The 27,933-nt window shown below is 45.0% G+C and overlaps 13 protein-coding genes across 13 annotated transcripts; 7 read left to right on the top strand and 6 right to left on the bottom strand.

Moving 5' to 3' along the window:
• The first annotated feature begins 12 nt into the window (after window positions 1-12).
• V1516DRAFT_671899 (Sedlin, N-terminal conserved region-domain-containing protein) lies at window positions 13-1,273 on the top strand. Its single transcript, XM_066921658.1, has 3 exons — window positions 13-165; window positions 216-497; window positions 570-1,273. The coding sequence occupies exons 1-3, from the start codon at window positions 124-126 to the stop codon at window positions 891-893; spliced, it is 648 nt and encodes a 215-aa protein (XP_066779317.1). The 5' UTR covers window positions 13-123; the 3' UTR covers window positions 894-1,273.
• On the top strand, window positions 1,274-2,464 carry V1516DRAFT_710874 (NADH-quinone oxidoreductase). Its single transcript, XM_066924254.1, has one exon. It carries the CDS (start codon window positions 1,380-1,382, stop codon window positions 2,166-2,168), a length of 789 nt encoding a protein of 262 aa, XP_066779316.1. The 5' UTR covers window positions 1,274-1,379; the 3' UTR covers window positions 2,169-2,464.
• V1516DRAFT_671896 (uncharacterized protein) lies at window positions 2,214-4,010 on the bottom strand. Its single transcript, XM_066921657.1, has 2 exons — window positions 3,743-4,010; window positions 2,214-3,686 (listed from the first exon to the last, which is right to left on the bottom strand). Exons 1-2 carry the CDS (start codon window positions 3,941-3,943, stop codon window positions 2,433-2,435), a joined length of 1,455 nt encoding a protein of 484 aa, XP_066779315.1. The 5' UTR covers window positions 3,944-4,010; the 3' UTR covers window positions 2,214-2,432.
• V1516DRAFT_671894 (uncharacterized protein) lies at window positions 4,011-5,256 on the bottom strand. Its single transcript, XM_066921656.1, has 2 exons — window positions 4,993-5,256; window positions 4,011-4,928 (listed from the first exon to the last, which is right to left on the bottom strand). The coding sequence occupies exons 1-2, from the start codon at window positions 5,189-5,191 to the stop codon at window positions 4,141-4,143; spliced, it is 987 nt and encodes a 328-aa protein (XP_066779314.1). The 5' UTR covers window positions 5,192-5,256; the 3' UTR covers window positions 4,011-4,140.
• Window positions 5,257-5,429: 173 nt separating this feature from the next.
• V1516DRAFT_671892 (uncharacterized protein) lies at window positions 5,430-7,602 on the top strand. The gene is made up of 2 exons (XM_066921655.1): window positions 5,430-5,554; window positions 5,612-7,602. The coding sequence occupies exon 2, from the start codon at window positions 5,648-5,650 to the stop codon at window positions 7,490-7,492; it is 1,845 nt and encodes a 614-aa protein (XP_066779313.1). The 5' UTR covers window positions 5,430-5,554; window positions 5,612-5,647; the 3' UTR covers window positions 7,493-7,602.
• A 249-nt stretch (window positions 7,603-7,851) lies between these two features.
• V1516DRAFT_671890 (uncharacterized protein) lies at window positions 7,852-11,217 on the top strand. The gene has a single exon (XM_066921654.1). The coding sequence runs from the start codon at window positions 8,027-8,029 to the stop codon at window positions 10,991-10,993; it is 2,967 nt and encodes a 988-aa protein (XP_066779312.1). The 5' UTR covers window positions 7,852-8,026; the 3' UTR covers window positions 10,994-11,217.
• Window positions 11,171-18,208, bottom strand: V1516DRAFT_671888 (transcription factor/nuclear export subunit protein 2-domain-containing protein). Its single transcript, XM_066921653.1, has 4 exons — window positions 17,874-18,208; window positions 15,794-17,811; window positions 14,766-15,733; window positions 11,171-14,714 (listed from the first exon to the last, which is right to left on the bottom strand). The coding sequence occupies exons 1-4, from the start codon at window positions 18,119-18,121 to the stop codon at window positions 11,283-11,285; spliced, it is 6,666 nt and encodes a 2,221-aa protein (XP_066779311.1). The 5' UTR covers window positions 18,122-18,208; the 3' UTR covers window positions 11,171-11,282.
• A 1,143-nt stretch (window positions 18,209-19,351) lies between these two features.
• On the top strand, window positions 19,352-22,181 carry V1516DRAFT_634887 (uncharacterized protein). Its single transcript, XM_066920003.1, has 3 exons — window positions 19,352-19,717; window positions 19,841-19,911; window positions 19,962-22,181. Exons 1-3 carry the CDS (start codon window positions 19,634-19,636, stop codon window positions 22,018-22,020), a joined length of 2,214 nt encoding a protein of 737 aa, XP_066779310.1. The 5' UTR covers window positions 19,352-19,633; the 3' UTR covers window positions 22,021-22,181.
• An 89-nt stretch (window positions 22,182-22,270) lies between these two features.
• Window positions 22,271-23,975, top strand: V1516DRAFT_671885 (uncharacterized protein). The gene is made up of 2 exons (XM_066921652.1): window positions 22,271-22,394; window positions 22,448-23,975. Exons 1-2 carry the CDS (start codon window positions 22,371-22,373, stop codon window positions 23,552-23,554), a joined length of 1,131 nt encoding a protein of 376 aa, XP_066779308.1. The 5' UTR covers window positions 22,271-22,370; the 3' UTR covers window positions 23,555-23,975.
• V1516DRAFT_620447 (uncharacterized protein) lies at window positions 23,556-23,858 on the bottom strand (the record flags this gene model as incomplete). The annotated part of the gene is made up of 1 exon (XM_066919486.1): window positions 23,556-23,858. A coding segment is annotated over one exon (303 nt), but the record flags the coding sequence as incomplete, so codon positions are not given.
• A 1,136-nt stretch (window positions 23,976-25,111) lies between the features above and the next one.
• On the bottom strand, window positions 25,112-26,037 carry V1516DRAFT_671883 (class I glutamine amidotransferase-like protein). Its single transcript, XM_066921651.1, has one exon. The coding sequence runs from the start codon at window positions 25,990-25,992 to the stop codon at window positions 25,183-25,185; it is 810 nt and encodes a 269-aa protein (XP_066779307.1). The 5' UTR covers window positions 25,993-26,037; the 3' UTR covers window positions 25,112-25,182.
• Window positions 26,038-26,304: 267 nt separating this feature from the next.
• Window positions 26,305-27,030, top strand: V1516DRAFT_671882 (60S ribosomal protein eL32). Its single transcript, XM_066921650.1, has one exon. It carries the CDS (start codon window positions 26,387-26,389, stop codon window positions 26,780-26,782), a length of 396 nt encoding a protein of 131 aa, XP_066779306.1. The 5' UTR covers window positions 26,305-26,386; the 3' UTR covers window positions 26,783-27,030.
• V1516DRAFT_671880 (Rox3 mediator complex subunit-domain-containing protein) lies at window positions 26,993-27,905 on the bottom strand. The gene is made up of 2 exons (XM_066921649.1): window positions 27,680-27,905; window positions 26,993-27,619 (listed from the first exon to the last, which is right to left on the bottom strand). Exons 1-2 carry the CDS (start codon window positions 27,861-27,863, stop codon window positions 27,102-27,104), a joined length of 702 nt encoding a protein of 233 aa, XP_066779305.1. The 5' UTR covers window positions 27,864-27,905; the 3' UTR covers window positions 26,993-27,101.
• Between the last annotated feature and the right edge of the window lie 28 nt (window positions 27,906-27,933).

Below are 27,933 nucleotides of genomic sequence, written 5' to 3'. Positions count from 1 at the left end.
TGTGCATGCTGGCTGCAGTGTAGTCTGATCTTTGAATTTCCATATATTCTAGAAATTGAATTCAGCTGTATACGGCTACTCCTTTTTTTCAATATTTTGCATTTGTTCCAACTGTTACCCTAAATGCCAGCCGCTATTAGATTGGTTGCACTCATAGCTCGCGAGGTATCCTAAATGCACTCCACTTCTCTACCTTCCACTAATAGCGATCCTAGAATAACCCGCTCTATGTCAACAGCTTTTTAGATCCTCTTGCAAGTCTATCGACTAAAGAGATCTCGGCCTTTGAAAATGAAGCCTCTCTGCGATTCCATCTGTTGGCCCATGTTTCGCTAGACGTCTTTGCCGCCCGTCTACCCTCCAAATCCGCTGATTCCGACTTTGGTCTTCTGTTCGTTCAGGATGGTATAGCTGTCTACGGATGGATGACTAATACTGGAATTAAAATTGTTTTGGGATTCAACTCCGGTGAAGTCGTTGGTTCAGAGATCCGAAGTGTCAGTATTTCAACTAATATGGCTTTTTCTTGCATCTCTGTCTCGCAATTCTAACATGCCCTTGAAAAATAGATCTTTCGAGCAATTCATTTTGCCTACATATCCCTCGTATGCAATCCGTTTTATTCCATTGACGATCGTCATCAGATCAAAAGTCGCAAGTTCGACGCTTCCATCCGGCGTATTGTTGAAGCTTGGAATGGCGCTCCTGCTTCGTCCATTCCAGAGGTTCCTGCGACTCCAATCGGGTCAGACGAAATTCCAACAGCACCTACAATTTCTACTTCTCCAAGTCCCCAGCAAAACAAAATCATTATGTCGTACGCGGCCGAATCGCGAGCGTCGTCGCCTGCTCCTGCAGTTCAGATCTCTTCCTCTGCCCAAGTGTCCTCATAGAACTTACCCAACACTATCCCCTTGCTTTGGTCTGCCTCCCGACTGCATTACGAAATTATTGACTAAGCCCGCCGCTTCTCATGCTGATGCGATCTTGTATAATCCGACTGCGCAAACAATAATCAAAAGTTTATTTTTTCGCTTCGGACTGCTTTGTCACTGCTTGCTCAGCCTACGTTACGTTAATACGTGCGCTAAACTGTTTTAGGCAATTCTTGTCCATCTTTTCGTTACTCTGCCTGACCAAGCACATCCATATTCTGACCAACCCTTATGCTACCTTCGATCACACACAATAGAAACGGTTGTGGTCTAATCTATTTATTGGACCAGTTCCCGATCTTTTGGTTTTTACTATTCTGTATATTTTTTTGAGGTCTTATCTACTTCTCTTTCTATTGTTTATTCAATTATTCCTTTTGGAAGGTATCATTACTTTTCACACGCATTTTAATTGTCATATCATATCTGAATTAAATCATTGCAATGGGTTTCTTTTCCAAGATCAAGAACGCTGTGAGCGAGCCCTCCAGTGCACCTAAGCAGGCTGTTGCATCGACCACGAAGGCAGCTTCCACCGGTGTATCTAAGACTACTACTGCTGCTTCTAGTGCCGTCGCTACGACTAAAACCACGGCCACTGATACAGTTGCTGCTGTTACTGGCACAAGCAAGAAGACTGGACCCAAGGTTGCTATTATCGTCTATTCCATGTACGGTCATATCAATGGCCTTGCTGAGGCCATCAAAGGAGGAATTGAGTCTGCCGGTGGTGAGGCTACGATTTTTCAGGTTCCTGAGACTCTTCCGAAGGAGATTCTTGAGATTCTCCATGCGCCCGAGAAATCTTCGTATCCGATTGCCACCAACGATACTTTGACCGAGTACGATGCATTCATGTTTGGAATTCCTACGCGTTTCGGTACTTTCCCATCTCAGTGGAAGACTTTCTGGGATGCCACTGGTGGGCTGTGGGCTAAAGGAGCCTTGGTTGGCAAGACTGCTGGTTTCTTTACATCTACTGCCTCTGCGCAAGGAGGTCAAGAAACTACTATTCTCAACTCTCTTCCTATTCTAGTTCATCATGGTATTACTTTTGTACCGGCTGGATATCGCGCATTCCCTCAGATGACATCGTTTGAGGAGTTCCATGGAGGATCTCCATGGGGTGCCGGAACATATGCCGGTCCTGATGGTTCGCGCCAGGTGACTGATCTTGAGAAGGAAATTGCCAACATCCAGGGCAGTTCTTTCTATCAGTATCTTACTAAATAACTCAAGATCGAATAATAGATTCCATTTTTTGTAAGAATTAATCTTGATTGTTTGAATTTGTTGATCCGGCGGTGTTACGATAGATGATTTAATTAATATAACTTACTAAGCAATTGCTGAAATCGTTCTTATATTTTTGGACGGCTAATATTTATTAGTCTTATTTATTATGCTGTGACCAATTAACATTGGATATTCATTGTTTGTTTGTTTGTTTGCTTGTTTGACCAGTACGCTATTTATATCTTCCACGTGATCTAATATTTAGTCAAGAATATCGAACATGCTTTTAACCGTAACCAGTTTTTCTCTGACTTTTCCATTTTGCAGTCCGAGCTGTTGTTCGTAAGCATCTATAGTTTTCCAATCCTTCCAGGAGACGACACGGGCATCGCCGGGTTGAAGGTGAGATTTGGCAGCCATCCAGCCTTCTTTTCCATCGGCGGAGGGAGAAGATAGTAAGTCTTTGACAATCAAGTCGCCAACCATGAATGCGTCTGCCATTGTATCAGCGATGACACCTGTTGGACCACGACGGATCCAGCCTGCAGCATATAACCCATGAGCGATCTGAGGAGATTCCGAATTGCGCGTATAAAGATGTTCTGCGCCGCTGAGAGGCCGCGTGTCATAGCCTATACTTAAAAACGCAGCGGTGCAAGGGATATCGAGAATCTTCCCAGTAAGTGCAACTCGTGAAGCTTTGTTCACTGGGTCCGCATTGGGGATGTATTCGGTTTCAGCTAGTTGTGCAGTGGAAACGTGGGTAGAGTTTGGACTAATCGTTGAGAAACCAGCGGGAGAAAGGAAGTATTCCACTGAGAAAGCTTTTTTTCTTGGTAAGAGATCATAGCTGGGTTCCGTAGGATGTGCCGGGACTTTTTGAATGATCTGCACAAATCGCTTCTGGACTCGTGAAAGACCTGTAGAAGCTGCCAACGTAGCCAGTGCTTGAGCGTCCTTCTCGGCGCACACAAAATCAATTTCAGCATCCTGCGAAGCAAGATTCATCAACTCACGAACTTCTTTATTAGTAAATGAGACCTGACCGGGCCCTCGTCTCCCAACGATCCGCACTCGTCGGATACTACTCTCTGCTAAAGCGGCAAGAGCATGAGATCCAATATCAGTTCCACGTAAGGAATCCACCGGCTTGAGCAGCATTCGAGCTACGTCTAAAGCAACGTTTCCATGGCCGATAATTACAGCATCTTGTGCGTTTCGTAATATGCTACCAATATCCAGAGAACTTAGATCAGGATGGCCATTATACCAGCCGACAAAACTCCGCGCTGACAAGACGCCTTCAAGGTCCGCTCCAGGAATAGGTAACTGGTTATCTGCGGAAGCACCGTAGGCCAACACAGTCGCATCATAGTTGTCTTGCAATACCGATAATTCCAAAGAATTCGCGTGAAACCCACTGCTGTCTGCTTTCGGACTCGTACCAATTTCAATGTTACCGTAGAATCGGAAATTATTTGATCCGGCAACTTCCTCAAATTTCTCCTCGCAGTTCTGTAAGCTTAGTTAGTTCCGCAGTCAAAATAAAATAGTCCGTCTAAATATATCACCTTTACTTCTGGATGATCTGGTGCAACTCCATACCGCGAGAGTCCAAAGGGAACTGGGAGTCGCTCGTACATGTCCACGATGACTTGGCCGTCGGGAATCTTGCTCATGATTCGGTAGGCAGTGTAGAACCCAGCGGGCCCAGAGCCAACGATAGCTACCCGCAATGGACGAACTAGAGTAGAATATGATCTTATCAGCATTCTTCTAAACTAGGCTTTTCAGTGATATTTCCGTAAAGATGAGATAAATCTCATAGAGTCATATCTAAGTCGGTACATCTTCATTATTTATATTATATATGACGCCGCAGAAGGAGCTGAGATTACTATGTACAATATTTATAAATATCCACCAAAAACAAACACCGGAATAAACGCCATCCAATAATCTGGTCCGATCATTTCATTTGTTTACCGACACAGGCTAAATGCGGGGGTACTGTTGCATGCGGAGGTACATCATCGGTCACTAAGCCTTCCTCTTGATCTTTGATCTTTAGTCGTCGTGCTGCGACCGCGGCAGCTAGTTTCTGTAAACCTAAAGAAGACAACTTTTCCTTTTCTGGCGATCGCAACTCTTCGATATCATCAATACTGTGCACAACAAGTTTTCCCGCGCTGTCAAACTCAAATGTGAACAGTCCGGTCACAATCGACGGTTCCGTTTTTGAAACTGGAGACCGCGAACCTACCACAACAGACGCATTTCCAGATCCATCATCTTCTGAAAGATATCGGCGCGCATAAGTAACTTGCCAGCGAACTATCAGCTTTGTCACAGTATCCGCAGTCTCGAAAGCATCATCCGTGACTACTCTCATATTGATGATTTTGAATGTCAGCTTTTCTCGGTGTGGATCACCTATCCAGCCCAATAGGCCAGATAATCCAGATTTATCCGATTGCGTTGAAGTAGATGGTGTAGAGCTGCTCTCTGATCTGGAAGACGTGGATGTCGTTGCGCTATCCAGAACACCGGTCAGGCCCTCAATCGGGCCGAGAACAATTAGCGGCAAAATCCACTGTGCTAGTCGCCAGCTCGCTAAATACGCAGTCCTACCATGAATAGCAGGTAAATTAGGGTGTGAAGTGGGAAATAATCGAAGCTGGATATTAGGCGAGAGTAGCCAAGATGGTGGAAGTTCATGCTGCAGATTCGGCAGTACTTGCATTAACGTATCTAAAGCTACAATAAAATGAGTACTCCATTTCTTCAGTATAAATAAAAAACCATAACATATCAAACTCACATTTTCCAAGATCTCCTTCACGTTTCTGTCGGTCATAATCAATCTCAGGATCGTCTTTTCCTGTAAATTGGAGCTTTGTGTTCTCAGATCCGACCTGACTGTACCAAGTTCGTGTGTGCCAAGATAATTTTGCAAAAGAACCCGTCAGCAGTATCGGCCGCACCAGCTGACTGATTGCCAATTGTCTTGTTACTTTCATTTGATGATCAAGGATTCAAATCGCTGTTTTGTTCTGATGAAGTGGAGTACAATTACATAATCATCGATAGCTTAGTTCAAACCAGATAAATCTTATTGATCGATCGATTCACCCAGCAAATAGCCTTCTTTGTATGCCCTAAGCCTGAATGATGTAATAATCACGTGACTATAAACGTGACCCGCTCTCGACCCCGGCCGATTATGGATGGGTGGACTGGAGATGGAGAGCGGGCAGCCAGCAGGCGGGGGTGCGGGCGGATCTAGAAGGATTTCGGCAGCGTACTGGCGGATCATTAGTTAGATTTAGATGACGGTGGATGTTTTGGATGGGACATTGATGGGCAAATGATCGTGGCAATTTGTGAGTTTGGTAGTAGTTTTGTGTCGATCTGCGCAAGTGTTCTGACTCCGGTACTAGCAGTTCACAAGACCAAACACACAAGATACTGATTAGATGATTATATCGAACACAGTCCGGAGTGCTGTTCAGGAAGACATCGTTGTATGTGGCGGTACGAGGCAGAGGGCCACAATGGCTTCTGACCCACTTGACAGACTTCCGCCTGAGGTTTACGAGCAGGTGCTTGCTGCTGTGTCGTTTCCCGCGATATTGGCGCTCGAAGGAGTGAACCGACGATGGGAACGCGTTGTAAGAGACTTTGTCGAGCACAATCCGGCCGCTTATACGCATCTCGATTTTCGGAACTATGACTTGGATCAAGTCACTCCGGAAGTGTTGTTATGCTGCCTGTATCGGGGTCATGGATACACTTCGACTGTGTTATTTCCCTGTCACTCTACTAAGAACGCGCATTACAGTACCTTACGCACAATGATATTTCTGCAAGAAACTTTATCTGAAAAATCATACAAACAAATGTCGAGTTTGATGATTAGGCAATGGTGGCAGCTGCTTGCTGCTGAGTCGCAGATCAAAGCCGAACTGGAGCATCTCGAGAGTGACCAAGACCGCTCCGATGAGGAGGACGATGACGGGTATGTCGATGACTCAGATGAACGGCCGCGAATTACAGTGAGGTATGAACGACGCCGACGTGGTTCATGGGACTTGGGAAAAGCGGTATCTACCGTGCAATCATTTCATTTAGCTGGCCTGAGGACTTTGGCGATCGATAATTTATATTATATTTTGCGTCAATGGACGGAAAGCGGAATTCGAAACCCGGGTACACTATTTGGATTGACAGAGCTCCATATATCCGCGCATGCATTACCGATGCTATTTGCATTCATTCGTACCAGACATCGAGGACCCTTGTTCCCGGTGCTTCGAGTACTTGAGTGCTGGTCTGACTACGATGCTCGGCGCAGACTCGACGTACCTCACTGGCTCGAAATAGGTCCCAATGGTCGAGACAATGTAGATGATTTTGTCGCATTTCCAGAGCTGGAGGAATTTATTATTGGAAACGGATCGATAAGTGGCCGCGATCGGGAACAGGATTTGGATCAAGATTGTTTAGATGTTATTGGGACGTGGATGCCCAAACTTCGAGTTTTACGGTGTCGAGGAGTCAATATCCGGCCTGCTAGATATCCGCGACGTCGGGAATTCGTTCATAGGATCGACATGCGGAGATCTGAGAAGTTGGTTGAATTGGACTTGAGCTATACCAGAACATGGATAATGCCATTTGTTGCTCCCACGTGTCGACGTCTGATCCTACGCGGAGCCGGATTTGGAGCCGTAGACCTTTCCAACAGTGTGTTAACAGATGGGGAACAGAAAGAGCAGTGCCAGGAAGAAACACTACGACTAGAAATCATGCGGCGATCACATGGTTCGCTTTCTCCACTGCCCGAAAATTTAGAAAACAGTGACGAAGATCTACCGAGTGTGTCTGATATGTTTCGTGGCCTCGAAGAGCTGGACTTGTCTAATTGCGGTGCCGTTCTTACGAACACGGCGTTATTGGGGATACTGTCATTGTGCTCATCGAGCAAACTACGAAAATTGCAAGTTCAAAGCTGCAGTCAGCTAGAGTTTGGTAAAGACTGGTCGGAACTGATGGACCAGATAGTTGATCGATGTCAGAACCTGGTGGAGTTGAATGTCAGTCGGAACAGCTCGGTCTCAGATGGAGATCTTGTAGCTATTGAGGAACTGCAATGGCTGGAAGTACTTGACCTGTCGGGAACAAGTGCAACTGACCGGGGAATTAAGGAGCTTGTTCGAGGGGCAGGTAAAAGATTAAGGAGAGTCGTACTCAATGCATGTCCCGACGTCACTGAGCGGATGATTGCTTGGGTTCGCTCCCAGGGAATTACCACCGACTAAGACCAGCGATATAGCAAGAGCACCTATAGACTTTGGTAGCAGCAATATAATAAATAGAATGTAGTATAACGACCTGCACTGGTCGACATGGCAAAATTGTATAACAAATGGAGCAGGACTTGGTCATCTATGGTTCATCTAGGCACACTTTTTCCGGAACTGGAACAATGTAAATAGAGGCTTAACACAGTGACGCAATGACATCAGTTCGACACATCTGCAGCGTCATGCTCTATTTATTCCACAACTAGCTGCATGGCTTTATCTCTGTGCCACGGCTCCAGCGCCGTGCACTCAAACATAGGTCTCGGTGCCTTTTGTGAGGTAGCAGTAAACAAGGCCTTCCGGGCCGGGGTCTACCTCATCACCGCCCGCACCAGAACCTTGAAGTGTTTTATCACAACGAAGTTCGGTGGTGCTTCTTTTCTACTTCCTATTCTTCTCTCTCTGCTTTGTTTTTCTCTTTTTTATTTTACTTCGACGACAAAGCCGGCTACAGGATCTCTCGCCAGTCTACGTCCTCTTGCTCCAACCATGGCGACCGTGACTTCCTCCCATCAGCAACCGCACCAGCACCATGCCTACGGAGTCTCTAATGCTATCCCTAACGCCTACCTTCGCGCTCAAGCAAACGCAAAGGCAAAGGCTGCAGCAAACTCCAAAATGCTTGCTCATGCACCCCCAGCCAAAATATCTGCCCGTCCTCTGCGCTACGCATCGCCTAAAGAGCTGCCCAGTCATCCAAGTCTAGGTGTCGATCTGTCCAGCTCCGGTAGTGCCGCCATGCTTGCACGTATCTCTGCTCCCGAGTACACCGCCAATCTCTGGAGAGGCCGAGTGCCTCCTGCGGACGCCCGCAGTGCCGCCATCATCGCCATCGATGAAGGTCCGCAGTATGAAGAGTATTGGCAGCCGGACTCATATGATCAAGGTGCTCTCACCGCTGCTGCCGACGCAGTCGAGTACGCATTTCCAGAGTATACCCTTCCAACCACCTCCTCCTACTCTATCAAAGCCGCTCGATCCATGCTTGCACACCCTACCAACGTACCTGCTCTCTCGGCCACGGGTGACCCTCAGCTTTCGGCCGAGGCTGCTGAGGCCGCTCTCGAATATGGTGTCCCCGTCGAGCGCCAGCCTTACACCGTGTCTACCGGATTACCTGTTACATCTGTATCTAGTCTGGCTGTCTTGGAGCAATCGGCGAAGAAGCGAGCTACGCAATCGATCAACGACCGTCTTGATCCTACATCGGCTCCCAGACCTCAGGTTTCTCGACCCGATCTAGCTGGTTACGCTATCTTGGAACAGTCCGCCCGCCGTCGCGCGTCTCAGCGAATTGCTGATCGTCTTGATCCTGACGGTGCAGAACGTTTGAATGCTCCATACCCTGATGTTGCAGCATACAAGATTCTTGAACAATCTGCCCGTCGTCGTGCTTCGCAGCGAATCACCGATCGCTGGGATCCTGCCGATGCAGAGCGCTTGAACGCTCCGCAGCCTGACCTTGCTAGTCTCTCCATTCTTGAGCAATCCGCTCGTCGTCGGGCTTCCCAGCGAATCTCTGACCGCATGAATCATCCTGCTCCTGTTGGATCTCTTGCTGCCACCGCCAACTCACGCACAATGACTTCATTATCCGCCAGCGCCGCATTGGCCGCCGCACCTAAACGGCAGATTAACTCTCGAGGCGAGGCCGTTCCGTTGAACTATGACATGTTGCTTGCCCAGGCACTGCGTAATGTGGATAAGACTATCAAGAAGATCGATCAGAATGTGCGAGAAGCGAATCCTATGGCTAATCGTGAAGCTGTCGCCGCTGCTCTTGCGCGCGCCCACCAGGATATCACTGGCAAATACTCAGCAGGCGTTGGTATGATCGACGTCGGGGGTGGTCTTTTGATGACCCCTGACCAAGTCGAGTCGATCGCACAACGTCATGTGCAGCCTGTCCTCGATGAACTTTCTGAGAAAGCCCTTCAGCAACGTGAACGAGATGAGCTTGAACGGCAAGAGCGTGAGCGTATAAAAGCTGAAAAGGCAGAGCAGAAACGTATCAAGGCCGAGGAGAAGGCTGAAGCACGTCGTGTTCGTGCCGAAGAAAAGCGTGTCTTGAAAGAGCAAAGAGCCGCTGAAAAAGCTGCTTTACGTGAACAAAGAGAGCTTGAAAAGGCTGCGGCCCGTGAGGAAGCTGCTGCTGCTGCTGCCACTACTTCTGGATCTGTCATCGAGGATACTGCTTCAGGTGTTGGATCCCTTGATTCAGGTGTAGCCTCTGGTGCTGCATCAGATATTGCTGCAGATGCTACTGAGCTGACCGCTGAAGAAGTTGGTGTAGATGGAACTGCAAGTGCTCGATCTGTGCACTCTGTCGTTGCCGCTGCTGCTCCTGCTGTGACTGCCGCTGTTGTATCTTCTGCCCCTGCGCACACTCAAGATCACGTACACCGTCGTGCTACTATAGGCCGACAATATCATTTCCCTTCGTTGGATGCTCTCAAATTCAAAATCAAGCGTAAAGGTCGTTCAAATAGAGGTGCTGCTGCTGGTGCCGCTGCTGGTGCCGCAGCTGCCGGTACTGGTGTGGTTGTGGCTGCAGGAAATGCAGGAATATCAGCTAATGCAGATGCTGAGAATACTCCCACTACAGACGAGGTGTCTGCACCTGCAGATTCTGCGATCGAGGCCTCTGAGGAATTTGTTGATGCCCAAGAAGATCCTGATGCAGTTGTTGACACTAATTCGGATGTTTCGTCACTTGCAGGCCAAATCATTGATGTACCAGATGAGCATTCCGCTGAGGTTCTAGAAGATGATAAAGTTGGGTCTGTGAACGAGTATAATCTGACTGAGCAAAATGTCGAGGTTACCGAAAATGTTGAAGAGACTGACTCACCTACCAACGAACGGATAGGAACCAAAAGCGGTTCTGAAGCTGCAAATGCATCCGAATCCAAAGTTCTTGAGACTCCTATTGCGGCGGGCACAGTTCCTGTCATTGATTCTGTCGACACTGTTTCCGATAATCACATCCCGTTCACGGGAACTGAAACCGGCGAGACACAAGATGAGGATGACGATGAAGAATATGCTGATTCTGAAAATGTTGATGATCTTGAAGATGAAGCAGAAATCGCCGATGAAGATGTAGCTGGTGAACTCGCTGATCCGAAGTCTGTCGTTTCTGCCAATGAGCTCGATAGTCACCTAGTGAAGTCTGTAGCTGGTGCGTCAGTCGCCGAAGCGACAAGCTATTCAGTTCCTGCTGTTGATGAGGCCGACGTTCCTGAATACGAAGAGCCCTCCGCTGTGGTTCCTTCAGCGTCTACTGAGACCATCGATGAGTCTGTAGCTACCGAGAGCCCGAAGTTAGCTCTTTCCGAAGATGGCCACGACGCCTCAGGCGCCGACCTTCCCAAACTTGCGCTCAGCGGTCTGGATAACTCCATCACGGCCGCGCTCTCTCAGGCTATTGCTGACGTTAAGGGCCCACAGCCATGATTTATTATATTATATACGATCTACAATATGTGTGTATGTGAGAACTGGGAGTATTTGTGATTTTTTGTTGTGTAAGTCAGCTGGGAACAAAACGTATTTCAAACTACTGCGAATTGTGTTGATTTTTCTTTAGTTTATCTGTATTTCTATCTAGGAAGGCAATTGATTTTATTTTTATATCTTTCCAATCTGTTATTTAATTTAATATAGCTTGAATTCTATTATTTTTATATGTTACATCCAGTCTCGAGCGCATACCTGCGAGCAGCCTGTTTACTTTCGACATCAACTATGTTTTCCGTCGCTTTTCATCGCCGTCCTGTCGGTCACCATTGTCATCTTTCTCTCGATCATGTTTCCGGTTTCCACCACCACTATTGCTGCTGCTGGCAGTATTGCTACCTGCCCCAGCTCCCTCGATACCTCTTCGCTCGCGGTCGCGATCTCGATCATGTCTGTCTCTACGTCGTCGGTCGCGGTCCTTGTCATCCCGTTTCTCACTGCTACCCCCTCCACCATCGTCGTGTCGTCGACCAGTACTACTACTAGAACTCGCATGGTGGTGATCGCGATCAGATCTGTGACGTCTACTAGAACTGGAACCGCCACTTCCACCAACATTATTGTTGTTATTATTATTAGACGGATAGACCTCACTTTTATCAGCTGTACCAGCAGTACTACTGGCATGCCGTCTTTCTCGAGCTTCACGCGACTCCTTGTCGTCGCCTTCTCGACGATCTCTATCACGACGCCTGCGATCATGCTCACGATCCCGATCTCGAGTCCTATCACGGTCACGATGGTCGTCCCGGTTTGACGGTCCGGGCATATTAGCTAATCCAGGTGAAGAAGTTGGCGTTTCATTTGTCGGTGTATGTCGTCCGCTTCTAGGAGTCCGGCTCCCATTAGAAGGTCCTCCGGGAGTACCATTACTAGCAGAAGCTAAGTTTACCGTATTCGTCACATTAGGCTGTCGAACGCGTTCTAGTCTTCGTGCTAATGATGGCTGTTGTTCGTCAGCTTGTGAAATAGAGCGTGGTCCTTGAGGAGTGCCAAATCTGGAATTCAAACTAGAACCAGATCCCTGCGACCCAGATCCATACTGTGAATCAGCAGAAGTCCGTCGACTCGGTTGGCCCGGCGGTACTGGACCCGAAATCGTTCGGCTTCCTTGAGGTCGCTGTGTACGACCTCCTGACTGGGGAGGAGGCGTAGGTGGAGGAGCGGGCTGGATTCCATGAGGCATCATGTTAGGCGGGGTACGCCCAGGACGATTATCTGACCAAGAACTTCCTCGTAGGGGTGGTGGTGGAGGTGGTAGTAATGACGCCGATCCAGTCGGCGAAATTGATTGCCCACTATCAGTCCGTGTACGCGAGCCTTCTTGGCGATTCAGCACTCGGCCCTGCGACTGTGGAGCTGACGGCGTATTTGCATTACGGTCCCTAGATGCGGAATTGAGAATTGAAAGCTGTTGCTGTCCGGCTTCCAGTGGTAACTGCTCATCTCCAGTTCTAGCTTCGATGGGTTGAGAAGGTTTCGCTCTCTGGTAATTGCCTCCATCTGTAGGGCCACTGTAAAATCGGTTTTGTCCACCATCGCGAGCTGACCCTGATATTTGTAGATCATTACGATTCCGATATCCAGGATTTCCACCGTTATTACTGTTATTATTCATATTTCGCATTGACTGCTGAGAATTATTGTGACCACGATTCGCTTGACCTTGAATCTGTAGTCCTGTTTGAGGTCCTGGCCCCGTTGGCTGACCTCCGCGGATGTTGAATTCAGTACCCGATCCACCTCCGGATCGCCCATCTGAGCGTATTAATCTGCCATTATTATCTCGTGCATTTCCTGTGAGACCCTGAATATTAAAACTCTGTGGTTGCATATTTCTCGGATGCTGTGGTTGTCCTGGTGATGGCCGATCATTAACCATCTGGGCTGCTCGTGCCGGATTCATCTGTCCCAGATGCTGGCTTGGTTCATCATTCCTTGATGAAGCGGAAGAAGTCAAATTTGTAAGAGGCGGAGCCATATTTCCACCATCTTCACGAGGCCGGTTTTGATTAGTAGTTCGTGGAGTAGGTACAAATGCAGGAGCATGAGCATTGAGCTTAGATTTCTCGAGTGGTGTACTATTCGCTTCACTCGCCAATGGCGGACTCCCAGCCTGCCCTATTGAATTTGCTGGAGTTTTTTCAATGGGATTGATATTTTCTCTCCGATCGTCCGAATTTTCAGAGAGCTCGCCGAGTGGTTTGGCTAAGAGAATTGTTGTTTGCTCTCCTAGGGGTTTTGATTGCGATACAGATTCAGATTTGCTTTCAAGAGAATTTTCTAACTTATATTTTCCTTGGTGATCAGATTTGCCAGATTCATTCTCGAGGTTTACATCAATATTTTTAATTGATGATGTTTCCACGTCTGTTTTGTTCAAATTTTCAGATTCTAAATTTTTTGCGGCTTCAGCTCGAGCAGCCTGCTCCTCCTTCGCTCTTGCATCTGCTGCAGCTGCTGATTTCGCGGCTGCATCTGCCTTCTCCTGTTCGATTTTGCGGGCATAATCTTCATCAGTGAGCTTAAATCTGAAGCTACCTATCCAGGTCGAACTCTGCTTCTTCATCAAGCCGTACAAGGCTGTTGAGGCGAGCTTAAGATCACCTCGCTCTTCATTTTTGGAAATGTCATTAATCAGAGTCAGCAGTGCTCTGCCATGCGCATCGATCGCAGGGAATGTCTTGTTTGTATTCTTCAATACAATAATTGCATTTCGCCGTTGAATATAATCCTTGCTACTTAAGCAGGTATCAATGGCTTTTCTGATAGAAGCGTGCCATTTAGCAGCTAGCTTTTTGAAGGTAACATAAGGCATGACGTGGCCTTCTGTCGCTTCCTTGTCAGGATCATCCATGGGAGAAACGGGGATTGGATTGATTGCGACACGCATGCCTGGTAGAAATACCACCTGTCCGTTTTCTTCGACTCGGCCAAGGCCTTCTCTAACGTACACAGCCTTTGCTGCATGCCAGCGAGATACATCAACTAGAAGCTCATTCAGTAGACGACCATAATTCTCAGCCTCATTAGGTGTACAACTGCTAATCGTGAACATGATTTGGTTAACAGAGAATAGAACGTTGTAGACTGCAACGGTTCGAAAATTCTTTGTGCCGAGCATATGTAACTGTTTAATAAACTTGGCACAAAATATAGCATCCATAGGAGAAAACAGAGCTCGAGGCAACACACATCGCAGAAGGAAAGTTTCGGCTTGTTTCAGCAACACAGAAATCTCAAAATCTGCTCTCTCCTTGGGCGCTTCAATAGCATCAATTGCTGCTTTCGATACTTCAGAATATTCAAACCAGTGATCTCGCTCGTGTCGAAGCCGATTTCGTGTTTGTTCAATATGAGTCAAATGAGCCCGATTCTCTCCTTGAATCGCGTTAATGGATCTCGTCAATTTTTCGCGTTTAGCGATTCTAGTCGCAGAATGAGAGACCGATGATTTCTCAGCATCCAAAGCGCGAATTGCTGATTTAATTTTGTCTAGCTCAGAAGAATACCGAGACATAGGCATTTGGATGTCGTAAAGTGACAATTGATAAAATGTGACGAACAATCCTTTCGTTAGGTATTGCCAATCTCCTTCCAGATACGAATCTAGTAATTCGTTGATAATGGGCTCCAAGATCGGGTGCCAGGTAGTAAGCTAAATATCAAATTAGGAAGATCTTCCAGTAATGATCGATTCAAGACTTACCATTTCTGATTCCTGCTTCACTTTGTCCAAAGATTCATCCTGTAATTTCGTTATAGCTTGAGTGCTTGCTGTATCCTCCTCTTTCAACCCTCCCCCAGAATCTTGCATAGCGACATCAGTACTCTTGCTATTAAGATTTAATTGTTCTTCGGATTCGATTTTGACCATCTCTTCATTTGGATTCTCAGATCTCTTTTCAAATATATCCTTCATTTCAACGTCTCCAACAGTAGGAAGGTCGGACCCAATTTCACCTTCTTCTGTCTTGGTATATTCATTGACCTCGCCATTCTCAAGATCTTCTTCTTCCTTCTCTGTCGATTGCACGGGAAAGTGATCGTGGCAATCATTCTCGTTAACTCCCTTTGCTTTCCTGCTTTCGCTACCACGGATATCATGACTAAGTTTTTCTCTCCAAAGAGCAAAAGCAACAGCAGGATTAACACCATATTTGTTGCAAAGTTCTGGTACTGAGATAACTATATCAGCAAACTTTTTATCTCCATCTGAAAGTAAAAACATATTGACGAGTTCAATAAACTGAAAAATGATCACCGCGAGATCGTCAGACCGGGCACCAAGAATTTTCGAGTGTGCTTGATGATCTGGAATCATGAACACAGCAGTTTTATACTGCTGCGCTAATAGTACGAACATTTCTGAGACAAGATCTAGCTTCAGAAAGCTTGAAAGCAATCGAACTGATGAAGTCTTACAAAGATGACGCTCATCCCCGATGGTAGTTAATACTTCTGAACGGACATATGGACCACAACTAAGACCTTCAAGCTGAGAATCTGTGAGATTAGAAAGTGTAGCGATGCCGCCCATTTGCTGAATTATTTCTTGTAGTAGTAAAATATCAGAGGAGTTTGACTGATGTAGCCGGCATCGAAGATATTGCAGTAAGGGAGAGGGATCCATGAAAGAGTACTGTCGACATAATCGTCCTGTAAAGGTAGAAAGGGCTATTTCAGTCAGATTCAGTATATATATAAGCGAACAAAACTTTAATTAATCAAACTCACATTGAAGCCATTTTCTACCTGTGAGACCGTCGCCTTGCATGGTGTTTCTTCCAGAACTGAGCTGCATCATTATAACAAATGGCAATACATCCCAACCAATTTCCGTAAAATATAATGCAGCTTCGACGACTAATTCAATTAAATTGTCATAGCTTTCCACCTGACTTACTAATGCTGCTAAAGATGTCACAGGGTTCGCATAAAGAACGTGAGCAAGCTGACGCATCATTTCTCGTACGTTAGTTTTGGATAGTCGTTTCAAAATGTTTTTAGTTTCCTTCTCAGCTTTAGTACTAGCTACTCGAAGCTCAGGAATATTTTTTAACAGAACGTTCGACCATTCACCATAGAGAGAATAACGTTGAATATGGTCGTAATGTTCTAAAACTAACCAAACTTCATGCATGACCCCTGGATTAGCCTCAATAAGAGATAATGATGGAAGCATATAGGTGCGAAAATACTGCATCCAAAACTCTTTGTCATATTTTAGAGAACTAGGATCCTCCTGTTCACAGAGCTGTAAGTTGTGATTTATGATTCTGCACAATTTTGTAAATAAAGCAGGATCACGACCAACGTGTGGTCCGTTAAACTTTAATAAGAGATCAGAGTAGAACAGCAAATCTTCTATATTGTGAATTAAGGATAATCCATCCGACCAGCCGTCATAGAATATGCGATAGACTTGGTCAGATCTTTCAGAGTGCTTGATATGACTGAGAACACGTCGGGAGGCTGCAGAGCCGGGTTCGACGAGCTTAAACGTTATTTTGCCTGAGCTTTTGCGTATCTGAGTGGGCCACTTTTTTCCATCCTGAGCAAGATTTGAAAATAACGAAGGTTGACCAAGCTGGTCGTACAAGGGAGTCAAAACGTGAGACATGAGGACATTCAAAGTATCTGCAATATTGGAATAAGGGCCTGGTAAGAATGGAAATTTGGATAGGATATAAAGAGCGGGCCATAATGCACCTACACTAAGCAAAGCAAATGTCAGGTGTGCCTTAGGAGAATTGAATGATTTCGGCTTTGTTGGCTTCTCTGGCTCCTGAGCCGAAAGGGTTTCCTGCGAATTATCAGTTCTATCTCTTGGATCTAAATCAAGAACTGGCGCTAAAGCCAAAGCAGAAGCCGTAGAAAGATAAGCAATATTTTCCATACTAGATTTCCATTCTTCCTTTTCTCTCTCTTGTTCTTCATCAGTTGGATTCACATGAGGATACAGAGCTCCCAGAGAAATAAATCCTTCCTTGATCAATAAGGCACAGGTAACTATTAGATTTTCAGGCGTATTCCCAGATTTTGAATGAAAACTAAGTTTGAAGCCCAATAAGGAAGCGGCAATTGAATTTCCGCCAATACTGATGTCTTCGATTTTGTTAGCGACGGCCAACGTGCTGGGCCACCACAAAGAAGATTTGAGTACAGCCAGATAGAACTGCGAATTCGCAACAACATTAAAAGCAAATATGTCAAGAAATATGTCAAGAGCCCGATTGGGATCAAGATCAAAGTAGCCGATCAAAGAAGTGATAGTTTCAACCGTTTTGGGAACTAAATCCATGTTATTTGTAGAATATGAGGCCGTATGAATTTCAACGATTAGTTTCGCATATCCTTCAGATTCTTCGCGCAACAAGTTAAATCGCTTTTGTTTATATAGAAGAGCCGTATTGGCTCTAATTATGCGTCTATCAAGAAGCGGAATTGCCCAATCGGTTTGATTCAGGACAGGAACATCGAGTCTAGTTTGATAGAGAAAATTATCCACTTGTAAAGCTTTCATAAACTCTTTTAATAATTCAGAATAAGGAAACAAAGATAGAATATCGACGGTCATATCAATCAAATCGGAACTATCTAAAGACGAGCCGTTTTGTATCAGCGAATTGAGAGCACTAGCTGCAGAAGATGCCTCCAGGCGCTTGACGAAAACTGAAGTAACAAGTTCATATAGAAATATATAAACATTGTCCGTTTTCTCCGAGTCGTGAAGGGATGAAATCAATTGGGATCTGAAGACTTTATTAGAAATAGTTGCAGATGAAAGGACATAGAACAGTAAAAGATCACTTACATAGAGTCAAAGTCCGCATTGCGCACATATTCGAGGACAGTGTCGTCGAGTACAGTCCATTTCAAAGCTAATAGTCTAATCAAATCAGCTTCGTTATTTGTATTCGGCGATTTATTAGTGATTAAAGGAGGATCTGCGGTATTCGGTGGAGGCATAGGCGAGGCAGTTCTGGACGGAGTAAGGCTAGTTTGGTCGGTAGCGTCGTCCAGGTCACGCTTACGCTTTAGAGATATCGTGTGGTCTTCCATTCCCAGCTGCTGCGTATCCGAATTTGAATCTAAATACTTAAAACAGCTGCTGTGAAGGAAAAAAACAGGCTCTAAATGATCAGATCTTGGAGTAGGCAGAACAGTACCTAGAAAATAAACTAACCTGTGGAAGTCCCACGTTGGATGTAAGCTGAGAGGGTTTAGTGAGCACTATGATATGCTCTTTCGTTGTATGATTTTTACTAGCTTGAAGTTGACTGAGCAGTAAGTTTCAGTATTCATCATTCATATACCTATTGGCTTTTGAATGTATCTGTTGTCAGTTGAACTATTTTAATAATTTGAGCGGACTCTGCAGGTTGTTACGCTAGTGTGCTGAATTGACTGTGATGCTGGAAATCTACTAGAGCTCATTAATTTTTGGGTTTGTCTGACGATATGTTCATGGTTGGTTAGGATATTGTCTTTGGATCTGCTTATTTGTAGAATTGATAATTTTTAGCTAGCTGTATGGCTTTGTTTAAATAATTGTAAGTTGGAAGTATCTTGCAATTCATCTGATCTTTCTACACTTGGACAAGTTATAGTACAACCAGGTCATACTAGCATTATTTTAATTTTACACTCTTTGGCTAAATATCACTCCCTTAAATTTCAAACTGCCCTTGACTATAGTTATTTTTAAATAGCAAAGTGCAGCCACTGTGAACTACTTAAATCATCATCTAGACCCTTCTAGTCAAGCTATTCCTGCACGAATTTATTGAACTCATTTTGTAAGAACACGGGCTTGATATTGCTCTAATCTTTTGCAAATTTTATTTGTCATAACCACATGTTTCAATTAGCAAGCTATATTTTTTTTAAACTTATTTTATTATCTATATCTCTTCCAGCTGAATATTTTGATTTTACGGCTCTTGAAATGTATCCTATACCGTAGGAGTCAATCAGCAGCAAACCCCTTATTATTACTTATTGCGGGGGAAGAATTGTGGGGTCTTTTCATTCTCTACAGATTTTCGAGATCTAAGCTAATGATATACTACACTAAAATTGCTTGTAAAATCTAATATAAGTTGAGGATGGCAGTAACAAGAAACTCTAGTTTGACACTGATTTACTGTGGATGTGTATTACGTTTTTTATTCGCATGTAAAGGCCAGGCGCTGTAGAGGCACTGATCAGTATAATAAGAGATTTCCGTAGTGAAAAGGTATATGTGCTGGTAGTTGGCATACTGCCGGATTTCTTCATTAACAATAAACCATTGAATTGAAATTGTTATAAATTGTTATTTTTTGGTAATCGATAAACATAAATAATTGATCTGGCTGACTCCAGATTATTTATTGCAGTTTCACTCGACGTGGATACAACCTGGACCGTTGATCGGCCCCGCTCGGGACAGCAAGCAGCTAATCCAACGATTGTTTTGGTTATATTTCCAGTTTTTTACACTTTACACAGCTCTTCATTGCGGGATACTATTTTCTAAACTAGTTTGCAGTTCAGGTCTGTCGTGATATTTTCAGCTTTTACGTTGTCACCATGTTTGTCTTTCCTGCAAACGACGATGGCTATCGCAAGCGGAAGAAATCTTTCAAAGCCTGCGATCAATGCAAGAAAGGTCGTGTAAGTAACGTCAGCCCTCCTTTCGTTCTTCTCGCAGTATTGAACTGATATTGCTATCTACGATATTCTTTTGATATAATCTATCTTTTATTTCAAAATGTGATCACTGACTATCCACACTAGAGACGATGCCAACCTTCTTCACTGTCTAATGGACAATGTACTAAGTGCGCTCGGGATAATCTACGCTGCAGGTATACGTATACTGAAAATTCCATTGGCCTATGCTGATGATTAATTCTAGTTTGGTCTCCGATATGTCGGCCCTGATTCCCCGAAAGGACCAGCTGCAACAGCAGCAGGAACCGGGCATCAGTCTGGCATCTCATCCTCCTCCGCTAAGCAGAATTTCCCCTCCAGGTAGACATTCTCCTCCCAATCATTTCGCTTCTACAAAGCCAATTTCTCCTATTGTTGTGACTTCAATGCCAGAAACTCCCGGTATATTGAGGACTGGCCTGACACCTTCTCTTTCGTTACCTAGTCCACTACCCCACACACAATCGATGGCCATTCCTTTCGGCTCCAACTCAATGACACCACCCTCCATTGCAGTGTCCGCATCATCTTCTTTAGCACCAAAGATGGCACCACGACGTGTCAATCATTCGCCTCCGACGATTACCAGTATTAGTGCGCTAGTCAATCCTTCTGATTCGGAGATCCGACCTCCTGTAGAAGCTACTCCAATGGAACCTGAGACAACCGATACTCCTCCTCGTCGATTTATCTCGAATCTGGATCCCACATCGGAACTTGTTATGGCTGGCGAAGTCGACGATGATAAAATTGGTGTATGGCTGGCGAGTGATAATGCCAGCGACAAGCTGGATGATAGTCAGCGTCGAACGATTCATGTTCCTCCACCCGTGAATTCCCAGATGCTGGTGTATCTCAACACTCTGCATGCGTTTGAGATGCCATCGGAACAAGATCGTGAAGGACTGGTGGATTTGTATTTCAGTTCTATCAACCGAAATCTTCCTGTGATAGAGGAGAAAGTTTTTCGCCGCCAACTTGCCAGAGGTGAACATTCAACTATTCTATTGCATGCTATCATGCTTTCGGCAAGCAGACATGCCCAAGCATCCAAGTTTCTGCACGGAAGGGAGCCTAGAGATTTTGCAGCGTTGACGTATTCAAAAGTCAAAGGCTTGCTGTATGCTGAAATGGAGCAAGATTCGCTAACACTAATCCGGATATATGCTCTTTTGTCTCTACATTCTGAAGGACCCAGAGGTCTCTCCGATTCTTCTCGAGATCTATCGATGGCGTTTCATCATGCACATTTTTCAGCGATTCACCTTCGAAGAGACCATATTGAGCCCTCTACCCCAGATAAGTTCTCGCCAATCCAGCAGTTGTGGCTTTCACTCTGGTGTCTCGATCATATGTCGTCTTGTATCACAGGGCATCCACTACATTCACATCCTCGAGATGTTGGGTTTCCTGTGGACGATAACGGGCCGGCCTTCGGACTTAAAGATGATCCCTTAAAAAGAATGGTGGAATCTTGTTTTTATCTCGACACGACTATCGATTTGTATCGACCGCGTCCCCCAGAAACGATTGTTGATATTAAGGCGCCAAGATTTCGACAGAACGAGTTACTTCCTCGGTTGGTCCATAGTGTGGCGATTATTCTGTTTTATAAGCGACTGCATAATCTAACTGAGCAATTGCCAGATTCGACTATGCAGACTTTGCTATCTGCTGCGCATGATATTCTTTCAATTATGGAGAATTCGCATGAAATTGCACCCTTGCCAATACTTCCCTATTCTATCACTCTGACATTGACTGTGTTCCTTCGATTGTATCCTTCACCAGCAGCACGGGCTGGTTGGCATCGCAGCTGTGAAATGCTGGATCAGCTCGGCAAGTACTGGTGGATAGCGGAGGCCATGTCAAGCATGGGCACGCGGATATTCCGCAAGCTGGAGGAAGATTATAATACGATTTCAGGAGAGTGGGCCCTGGAAGACTATATTTCCGATCGAGCATCTACGTCCGGCCAAATTATGTCTGGCGTATTGGACCAGGCTACAATATTCGGAGAATTGGATAAAGACGTAGTGGATTATTGGTTTCCGAATATGAACTTGCTGGAACAACTATATCCTGGTGCATCACCGCAGCAACCACAGACGCAACAACAGCAGCAGAGTCAACAAAATCAGCAAAATCAACAGAATCAGCATCCCCACCAGCATCCCCTCAATTTAGCGTCTACTACTCAGATTTCTAATAATTCACATAATACCGAGCTGGCTAACTCGAGCCAGATCGAGAAGCGATCATAATAAGGTTTGTATTCATTTCTATAGAAAATACCCGCCTAAGGTGCCGATTACGTCTGAGATTAATTTGAAATTAAAAGTACTTTTACCCTGGAGTTCAAGGATTTATTTGATTAATTTTTGTATTTAGTGAGATTCTGTGTAATTGGATATTTGTTCACTAATCGTAAGTCATTTAAGTATTAAATCGATTAAAAATCCGAATTGTGAAAAATTACCCGTGATTAGATGATATTGGTTGGGAGTTTCATGATCGATCTTGAAGTCGAATAAAGCTATGAAATCGTCAACTAATGAATTCACAGTAGACACAGAAAGCTCCACTAAAACTCCACTAAAGCTGAGCTAAAATTATGGCTGGAAATCTGCTTCAAGAGGTATTTGATAAGTTGCTGGAAAAATCTCGAAAATGAATACTGATTGAGTTCAGGCTCACCATCAAGCTAGTGACGGCGATACCGCGATCTTATCTGGCCGACCAGAAGACGCGATCACGCATTACTTATCGGCCGCCTCACTTTTTGAGTCGGTTAAGTCAACGACGAAAGACGAGGAAGCCCTTCGGATGCTGGACATCTTAAACAAACGATACTCAACGACCGCCGCCAAGCTGAAGAAGAATCTCGAGTTAAATCCGGACATGTTCAAGTCATTGGTTGGTAGCGGCAATGAATCGAATTTGAATTGTCCCAGTGCGGACAATGGAATATTAGGCACTTCGTATTCTACCGTATCTGTGGAAAGTGTGAATCAGCTGGCTGTTAACTTATCGAATGCTAGATTGCCAAGAACGTCTACTCCATTAGCTGCGGCCGCAGCAGCAGGGTCTTCGTCGTCTACCACAGCGGTGGCTGCGACAGCGACAGGTGTAATGCGAGAGAGTTCTATTCGACAAGTCACTACGGATGATCTATTCAATAAATTCTTCGCGTCGTTCGAAGGCAGTATGAATAAAGTCCAGCACTCGCTTTCTAAAACTACGACTGCTTTTGACGCCATGCGAAGACAAAGTAGAGCACTGTTGCTTTCCCAGCATAGCATGATGCTGGCGCAGCAGTCGTCTCAACCAATTAGCTCAGGTGACACTCTGCTGAATCCCGGTATGGAAGCATCTTATTTCATGGTAGCTCCGACTTCGGCGACTGCAAATCCTACCGATCATGCCAGCTCTGGATTAGGCCCTCTTGTGAATGATGTATCGCGGTGTTTGGAATCGCACAAAACCGTTTTGCAGGCACAAAAAGATAATCTTCGCAAGGGTATCAAAAAATTACGCAATGAAGTCCGCTCACATGAACAACGACGGATCCGCGAGCTCGAGCTGGAAATCGATAAAATTTCTGCGCGGAATCAGGTGTTGACGATCGAAAATGTAAGATTGAAAACTCGCTGGGACGATTTGAAGCGCAAAGCCATGAAGCGGAGGGGAGGAATAGGGGCCACCGACGGTGAACCTTTATCGACGCTCTCAGAAGTCAAGAAAGAGGATGATGATGATGATGAACGCGATGGCGAGGGTAGCAGCGGTGCAAGCTAAATCAACTCACAATCTTCTCGGGTAATTCCGTCATGTACTTTTCCACTTGTCGAGCCCTCGAGATCAAGCTTTCGACAGCTCTCTTCGCAGAGGATGCCCAACTCCGCGCCTCGTAGTTCGACATCTCCAGGTATAAGCCGAGACCTATCTCGACAAAAATCTTTGATTCGGACGCTACTTCTGCTTGTGCCCAGTAATCTTTTAAACCCGGTTGAATCGCTGAAATGACCTGCATGGGTTTGGCTTCATGGTGGGACGATTCAATGTGCTGGCTGCTTGTGTCAATGTATTTTAGTAATCCATTCCTGTTCCGTTGTTAGTATATATTGGACGTAGAGAAATTGTCACTCACAGATCTTCTAGGAGGTGCGACAGCTCTGCGACGTAAATATTAACGGCATACTTTGATCCAACTTGTGACAATCCATTTTGGCGAGCAGCTGTGTCTAGTGTTATCTGTTCCAGATCGTCATTTGTAGTCGTCTGCAAGGTCAATGAAGATTTCAGCAATTTAATCTGGTCGCGCAGTTTCGTTATTTCTGCATTTTGCGATTTTGAAATCAACTCTATTTGCGTATCAATTTCTTCGATTAATTTTGAGGTGTCGATCATTCTGAGGCCCTATACTGAATAAATCAAAACTGGTAGAACAAAAATTCCTTTGAATGGATTGACTGGTTGGGACAATCTTGCAGAGTGGTGGGAAAGGCGCTGAATTCAAATTGGGCAGGATTATTTATTATTGTAATGCTTACGTATTCATCTATATATGTCAACCTATTTCAGCACTATTAATATTAAGATATACTCTGAAAAAAGTGAGGAAATATAAATCGTATCTGAAAATGTGGGCGAAGTTACTCAGGTGCCGAAATAGACAAGGTGAAGAAACCTTGGAACTTCTCCACCTAGTCAGCTATCTAGAGTAAAAATTGCATATGAGGATAGAATCATAATTCATGTCGAGTTTAGATTCTTGCTCTGGACATGATTGACATGACAGCTCAGATGGAACACGAAGTTTCATTGTCGATCTATACAGATATATAATTTGAAGAGGAAATTTTTGACCGTTCAGACCAACTTGTAAATGCTGTCAACACGCAATCGTTAATCTTCATTTTTTTTCAATTATGATTTAAGCATATTTCTTTTTTGTGTCATTAAGATTGACAGCAACATCGCCTAAGCTACTTGAAAAAGGCGTAGAATTGAACCGGTAGAAGCTTACAAATCTCAGAGAGATCCCCTTTCGTTTGATTACAGACCACATTATGCTGGCCATTAGTTGAATCTCTTTCTCTCTGATACTGGTTCTGCTATAGATATACTATACAAACTCTGCAGCTTACATGGACTCCAGAATGTCAACTTGAGTGCGATCGATTCTACAGGAATCGGCAGTGCGCTGAACATTCAAATAAGGAAGGCTCATGCATCCTTATACATTTCTTTGAACCGTGTAATTTGCTTGATACAGGCTAAACACCAAGTCCGACCTAGCGATTTCTACGGGATATCAGCCTGACAACTTTACAGACTTAGTAGTACCTGATAGTTTTTGAGGTAGATATTGATATAGAAGAATGATATTGTCAATTCAAAAAAATAACTCCAGCCTCCAAATTCTATACATCAATCGCGCCAGACAAAAACCGAACGACTGCTTTACCCACGACTTCTCCATGATTCGGCAATCTGCTTCTTCTCAGTGCATCAAGTGCCTCGCTACCCGTTATGGCACCTGTTCGCACGCGCAAATCCACCAAACTTTCCGCGACATCGCTGTCGAACTCAGGATGTCCCTGCAGTGTGAGCAGTTTATCAGGAACATACATGCCTTGGATAGGTGATTTGTCGGTACAGGCAAATACACAGACTCCAGCTGGAGCTTTAGCGACGTGATCGCGATGCATTTCCTGCATCAAAAGTTTGCCTTCCAAAGACGATTCGGGGAATAATTTGGAGCCGACACCGGCCTCATCAAGTGTTAGCTCAGTCACAGCGACTTCCCAGCCAGCGGGGTTTTCTTCGACCACTCCTCCAAGCGCACGAGCGATAATCTGATGACCAAAACAGACACCGACTAAGCGGACATTATCGTAGTCATCGTAGACATGTTTCAGAAAGGCGCATAGCTGAAGTATCCACGGATCGCTATCAAATGCAGTCGCCCGTGACCCTGTCACCAGAATGCCATCAAACATAGAAGGATCCGAGGGATATACGCCAGCGACAACATTGAAATTTTTTATTTCAAGAGTTGCATGTTCTGCCAATTCTTCTTTCTGGGTTACGCTGTTTGTGAATAAGGTCCGGAATAATTGTGCGAATGACCCGCTAACAGTGACCAAGTCTGGGTCCGTTTCGAGAATTGCTAACCGAAGAGCTTTAATTTCCCGTGGACTCGAAATCTGTGAAATTGACGGTGGTGTCATTTCTATTACAGCTCAATTCTATAATGCGTTTTCAATTAATCTAGTCCAATTGATAGTAATTACCATATCTTGCCGCAATCTTGCTTGCTCGAATTAGATAACAATTCGAACAATCCATTACGTAATACTTGTGCCACATGCCAAACGGCTCAGTCATTGACTGGCATGTATTCCACGTGATAGTAATTGCAATGGTGTTGTACCAACCCTACATTCAGGGCTGACCTGGAACAGTCACAGCCCTAGCTGATGCTCAGCAGTCTCTATGCCTGATGGAGCTCAGTACTCCCAATTTGCTACGTTCGTGGTGAGAGACTTGAGCTTTCAATCTCGATCATATAATAATTTATCTTCCATCGACGTCGATCAACCACCAGGAATCAACAACGACGAAATGGCTCCCGCAGCTCCGCATCCTAAGATTGTCAAGAAGAAGACGACCAAGTTCAAAAGATGGCAGTCGGACATGGTCATTGGCGTGAAGCCCTCGTGGCGGAAACCAAAGGGTATTGACTCGCGCATCCGCCGTCGTTTCAAAGGCACTTCTGCTATGCCGAAGATTGGTTATGGATCGAATACTAAGACTAAGTATTTGATGCCTTCGGGCCACAAGGCTTTCCTTGTCCACAACCTTGGAGACATTGAAGTTCTGCTTCTGCACTCGAAGACGTATGCAGCAGAGATTGCTCACAATGTTTCTTCTCGCAAGCGTATTGCGATTCTTGAGAAGGCCAAACAGTACGGAATCAAGGTTACGAATCCTACCGCTAAGCTGAGACTTGAGGGCTAAACGTTCTGTCTTACGATCGAGGATAAACCAAAACAAAATCATATCAAAACGAAAAAATTTAAAAGGAACGATATTCTTATTGTGTTTAGTCATTTGTCGTTTATGGAGGAAATCAAATCTCATCGAGTTTGGATGGCAGTGTTGTTTGTGTAATAATGGAGAGAGACTAAAAGCTTTTCCTTTCATTTGGGCATTTGCTTGTATTATATGTTTGATTCATCACAATACAGGAATATGATATATTGATATATAAGTATAGATGTTATAACAACCTGAACGCCAATGTAACCCTATCGTAAAAAAGAAGAACGACTGCAGATTACATATTTCTCTTTTTGCGTCTCTTTGTGGTCCCTCCATCTGTAGAAAAGCCTACTTCGCTATTGTCTCCTCCGCTGGCCGAGTTAGCGGCCGCTGTCGTAGATCTTCGCTTCCGCGATCTTCTGCCCGCCCTGAACGCAATTCCTGCATCCTCGCCGGCGGAAGATTCATTTGCTGTTCCGGATCCTGCGGTTGCAGCACCACTTCTTCGTGCGAGAACCTGGTGATAAGATGTTGCAGCGGTGGCCATTGAAGTAGTTCCTCCAAACGTGGATCCCGCGGCTGCGGCAGCAGCAGCAGCAGCTGCCGCTGCTGCCTGGGCAGGCGTCATCATGATAGAAAGTACAGAAGGATCGAAGCCAGGAATGCCTGCTTCTGGCGTGGGGTCCATGGTAAACACTGATTCGAGCAGATCTTTATCGAGCGGTTTGGAGTGGAGCGCGGAGTTTTGACGGTCTCCTGGTGGGGTAGCGAGGAGCTTGAGTAGATAATGTTCTGTTGGAATATCATTTTTACCTGAAGATGTTAGCTGCATTTGCCTTTTGACTATACTATCAAATAAATACGGGTACAGACCCGGAAGATCAGCTATATGGCCTTTATAACTTTTTCGCAACTTGCGCTTGGTTCCAGTGACTGGATCTTGACGGGCTACAGAAGCTGCCAAGGTTGACAATCCAAATAAAGAGGTCAGATCGCGTGTTGCGGATGGAATTGGCTCTTTGTATTCCTGTGAAGGCATGAGATACAAGGGAGCCATAGTTGCGTGAATGCTAAGTCAAGGGGGAAAACAGTGGAGGTGAGCGGTTTGATTGATTGATGGATTGGGA

This window comes from Lipomyces oligophaga (genome assembly GCF_038497815.1).
Source record: "Lipomyces oligophaga strain CBS 7107 unplaced genomic scaffold V1516scaffold_2, whole genome shotgun sequence".
Taxonomy (NCBI): domain Eukaryota; kingdom Fungi; phylum Ascomycota; class Lipomycetes; order Lipomycetales; family Lipomycetaceae; genus Lipomyces; species [Lipomyces] oligophaga.
This window is presented reverse-complemented; position numbering and strand designations above follow the sequence as displayed.